The 5,114-nt window shown below is 37.4% G+C and overlaps 1 protein-coding gene across 1 annotated transcript; it reads right to left on the reverse strand.

Moving 5' to 3' along the window:
- Positions 1–336: 336 nt before the first annotated feature.
- On the reverse strand, positions 337–4,392 carry LOC135157260 (uncharacterized). The gene is made up of 4 exons (XM_064112248.1): positions 4,200–4,392; positions 2,984–3,253; positions 1,843–1,872; positions 337–1,152 (listed from the first exon to the last, which is right to left on the reverse strand). Exons 1-4 carry the CDS (start codon positions 4,321–4,323, stop codon positions 611–613), a joined length of 966 nt encoding a protein of 321 aa, XP_063968318.1. The 5' UTR covers positions 4,324–4,392; the 3' UTR covers positions 337–610.
- Positions 4,393–5,114: the final 722 nt, after the last annotated feature.

Below are 5,114 nucleotides of genomic sequence, written 5' to 3' on the forward strand. Positions count from 1 at the left end.
TTAAAATGTTTTATAAAGGATGTCCTTTTTGCCCCAACACTACGTGTTTAGAGTCCGATTTGCACGAGGTGTGGAAGGTGAGGTCGTACTAAACCAAAATGATGTGTAAAGGTAAAACCAACGACCGAAGGACCCGTGACATAACACTAAAATATTACTGTACTTGTTTAGGGGTTCATTTCAGGGAATACTTGCCAAGAGTATCGTTTTGTTCCCAATAATTGTTTAGGGTAGGGTTTCACACGCCAATACTTGTTAAGGGGTGCATTTTCAGAATATGGAAAATACGTCTTTATGGTGCTTTTCGAGAGCCCATGGTCGCACATGGTATCCACTCGTCAATGGAAGTGCCCCCCCCCCCCCGGGAGAAAACTATTAGAAGGTGTCGTAATGTTTCACTCAATCGAATATTAGTTAACACGACAAAGACCTCTCTTCTTTCGGCTGCCCTTTCTTATTTCTTCCTTATCTCTCATTTCCCTTTCTTTTTATCAATTTTCAGTTCACTACTCTAAAATAATCACATGACCCCTGTCCATGCCCGCTGTAGCGTTACCCCTCACTGAACACAAATCAGGGAGTCCATCAATTAAACAGAGTCCAATAACCACTAATAATACTGGGCATCGGGTACAAGGTAAGCATTCTCTTCACCATGTTCGACATGTTCGAGACAGGGTGAAGATACCTTGGAATCACAGCAAGTGCAAGTAAGGTAAAGAGGATCATCCTGCACAGTCATGACTGGCTGATACTGAGAGCACGAGGATTGCTGGCCACCGTTTAAATCTTGATGTATGCCATCAATGGCATCACCATAGTCAAAGCAGGTTGCAGGTGATGCTGAGATTTCTTGACAAGTGTCGGTATCTCCAGTTGATGCTGATGCAGGGTGTACAGTTGAAGAATGGCACTCCTGTGTCCTGTGCGTGGCGGCAACCTCTGGATCTTCATCTGGGACTATGGCCTGGACACCTCCCGACGGCTGAAGGGCTGCTGGGAAGCACCAGGGTGCGTTGATGTAGGTCGGTATGGTCGTCGACTGCAGCAGCTCTCTTCTTGTCTTCAATTGATGAATCATTACAGCGGCGACAAAGACAACCAGGCAAATTACAAGTGGAACAAAAAGAGGAATCACGAGAGGCACTTCACCTGTACGCATGTAGATGAATGTAGTTGGAAAAGAAGAGAAACGAGAAGGAAAATTTTAGAATTCAAGACCAAGAAAAACGATTGAATAAGGGGGGGGGGGGGTGAACAGAGCATTAAAGGGAGAATCGAATGGCTTGAATGTAAATACCATCAGTATTTGCGTACTTCGTATTTGTATGGCTATCGTGGTCATTGTGGCAAAATAATTACGCTCTCGATCACTTTTCGTAATACATGCATTTATCTCCATATCGTATGCTCCAAGCAAGACATTTCCATTTTGATCAAAATCAGTCCAGCTCGTCTTTACGCACAATGTTGGATTATCGATCACAATTAAGTGAATACAATATTTAATTACTAATCAAGGATGATAAAGGCGTATATAGTTAGAAAATATTGCATTTATTGTTCAGAATTAATTTACAATTCGTAGGAGGGAACGATGAAAGCAATGATTAAAATGACAAAAATAAAGATTGAGTTCAAAACCTACGAACTTTATTTCAGACCATCTTCAGGTCACTGATCGGTAAACTGAAACGATATACATAGGGGAAATATCGGTCAATTAGGCAAGGATGGTACAATAAAGAAAACTGAAATCGGAAAGGAAAAGGCATATAATATCAACACTACTACATGACTTGGAGATTGATAATCATAACTCTATTCGGACTGATTTCTTACCTTCTCTGTTTTCAAACTGGAATTGATCATCTATATGTACAAAAAATAAAACAAAAAAAAAACAATTTGAAATAATGAAACATAGAAGCCTAAGAGTGCACTCCAAGATTATACGCATGATACAACTTTGATTCACTCGATACTACATGTACTAAACTGAAAACCATATAACGCTATCATGTGATTTCTGCATTGAATTAATGTGTCACTATATATTACAATATCCTAACTCAAATTAAACTATTACCCCATGATTATAAACAGTCATGAACGATTCCATCAATATTTTAATCATACTCATTCTTGAATCCAATGCTTATCAGATTTGGAGACAAATAGTGATATCAGTTAAATGTGATACTTCCACTTTTGCTTAGGATACAATGGGTTCAGGAATGTTAAAGGTTGAAACGTATACTTAATTACATAATAATTAAGGGATTAAGCGTAAAATGTGAGAGGAAAGGATGACATGAAGACAGATGCAAACTGTCAATGTAAACTAAGAGTAGGGCCTACTGTGTTTCCCGAGTCCATAATCATGATATCATGTCCACTGATCTAACCCTGCCTGTCTAATCCGTTTTCTGTACTCCAGTTTCTGTTCTGCGGCTGTTATTAGGTTCGGGGTCAAGTATCATATTTTGATTGAGAGGATCTTTCTTTTACACTGTTATCATGGCCCAGGGAAGCGGGGGTGCTGAAGACCCCCCCCCCCCCCCAAAAAAAAAAAAAAAAAAAAAAAAAAATATTTGGCGTGTTGCGTGTATTATTCTCCATAGGCAGCAAGTGGTGTAAAAAAAAGGAAAAAGATGTAACAAAAATTACCTTAATTTTGTAGAAAACTTTTTTTCAAATTTCTCGGGACCAATTTGACTGATATTTTTTTAGTGAAAACCTGTTTTTTGTTTTGCTTTTCAAATTTACAGCAGCTCCCTCACTTAGAAAATCGTTCCCAATGCCTTGATTGTTATACGCATATCCTGACGCGCAGATTACAGTAACTGTTCACCGTTAATACGGTTAAGGACAAGTGCTTACATTAACACCTTACGCATGTTAAAAGGATTCTACCAGCTTCTGCAGGAGGGTGGTCAGGGACCTAGCTCTTTCCCCCTTTTAACTAAAGATATTCACTAACCTTTATAAACTTGTATAAATCCGAGACCACCGCATGTCGTCAATGTATTTCGTCCGGAATTCAAGCAAGGGAACCCACATGAACTCTCGCACACCTTACTGTACCTGCTGCATGTTAGATACCCACAGTGACACCTATTTCCAGCAGATAGTCCTGCAAACTCGTACGATTCATTTTTACAACTTTGGGTACATTCATCGATTCGATGAGTGGTAAAGTTCGTAAACGTGTGGTAACAAGCGTGTTTGTAGCATCCACTATATTCCATATCTGAAAATACATAAATTAGATTAATAGAAATGATAAAAAGACGATAGTAATTTAAAAAAAAAGCTAAAGAAGAATTTAATTACCCGGAAAAGCATATTGGACAATTATACACCAGGCGTTTCTTTCATATTTTTTAAAACCCCCAAAACTCAAGTAGAGGAAAACACGTCAACCATTCCGTGTCAGTCAGCATAATCATACAAGGCATAGTAACATTACTACATAGATAATCATGATACATGAATAGAAAACACATTTGAATATAGGCCTACAAAAAGTCAGATGAAGAATATAAGCCATAATATCAAAATGAAAAGTTCTTTGAAAGAGGGTACACTGTAAAAAATATTGTGTAAACTATTTTACCACCACGACGGTAATTATGTGTCCAACCAATTTCGACCAGTATTTTACCCAATGTGTGAAGCGTAATGTCAAACAAGGTTAGAAAATAAGCAGCATTCACTCTAGAATGGGCAAAATTTTCATCACACTGGATAGAGTAAAATGCCCCAAAGAAATGCCCATTGTAGGTTGGACACATAATTACCCTCATGGAGCACTTTTACCCAATATCTTTAGAGTGTAACCAGCAATAGAGAAAAATGTCACTCGCTAGACTTTGATAATAATATTTATTTAAAGTAGAACGAATGATTGAAAGATCAGAGGGGGGGGGGGCTATTTTCAAAATAAAAAAAGGCACTTAACAATGACATGAATGATGAATGAATCATTTTTAGACAAAAGGATGACATTGATTAAAAATTGAATAGCTAGATCTTATCTTTGAAGCATTAAAACATATTTTCAAAGTTTTAGATGAAGGTATGAAGTCATTTATCAAAGATGATTTAATGCAACAGTTGTTCGAATAATCCAGCTTTGAGATTTCTGATGAACTATAATTAAAGCAAATTATAGAAAAATGACTACAACATCTTACGTTCAGATATTCTGTCAACACCTATTTCATCACAAGCCGGAGTGCGAGCTATTCCTGACCCTCCTGACGTCACAATAGATGGAATGAGAACCAAGGAAACAATATCCACTCCTCTTAGATACATTTTATATTCCTGTAAGCCCCGCTGAACTTCATAAAAAGATATTTCAGATTAGGGGTATATTCGGCTCAGAATTCCATCCATTCCGGTCTTGGACTCGATAGTAGAACAGCACACTATTTGTAACGCGGTTCCTCTTTGAAATATTGATTTATTTCAAAAGGAGCCTATCCTTAACAAGTTTTGATTCAGCAAGAAGAAACAACGATTACATTATATCTAACACTAGTTACAAAATTTTAATGAAAACTTAAATTGGTATTTTAACAGATATCAAAGATACTGAAGCTTAGAGAAATTAGGGCTTGTGGCTTTAATTATTGAATTATACCGAAATTGAAACCCATTAGAAATATAAACATTGAAGTGGTTTAATACACATTTATTTCCACGTTTATAACATCAAATCAGGGATTGTAATAATTGCAAATAGACTTTAAACCCTCGGTGCAATTCGCATTCATAAAACTCCGTAACGAATTATCATTATGAGCGAAAATTGGGGAACATTCTTTCAATTCAAGTTCCCATATACGGGTGTGTGTGTGTGTGTGTCGGACTTAATTTTTGCTTTATTTGTTGTTTACTCAATTATGTATAGTCATCATAATAATTGTAAGCATCATGCAATATTCCCCCTCAAACACGCATATACACTCACCCCCCCCCCGCACACTCACTCATTTTCTCTCTCTACCTCTTTCTTCTATCCATTCTCACTTTTCTATTTTCTCTTTCCTCGTCTGGTTTGGTACATTACCGCTTGGTCTCCACACACTTTGTCTATGACGGGC

Source organism: Lytechinus pictus, chromosome 17, assembly GCF_037042905.1.
Source record: "Lytechinus pictus isolate F3 Inbred chromosome 17, Lp3.0, whole genome shotgun sequence".
NCBI lineage: Eukaryota > Metazoa > Echinodermata > Echinoidea > Temnopleuroida > Toxopneustidae > Lytechinus > Lytechinus pictus.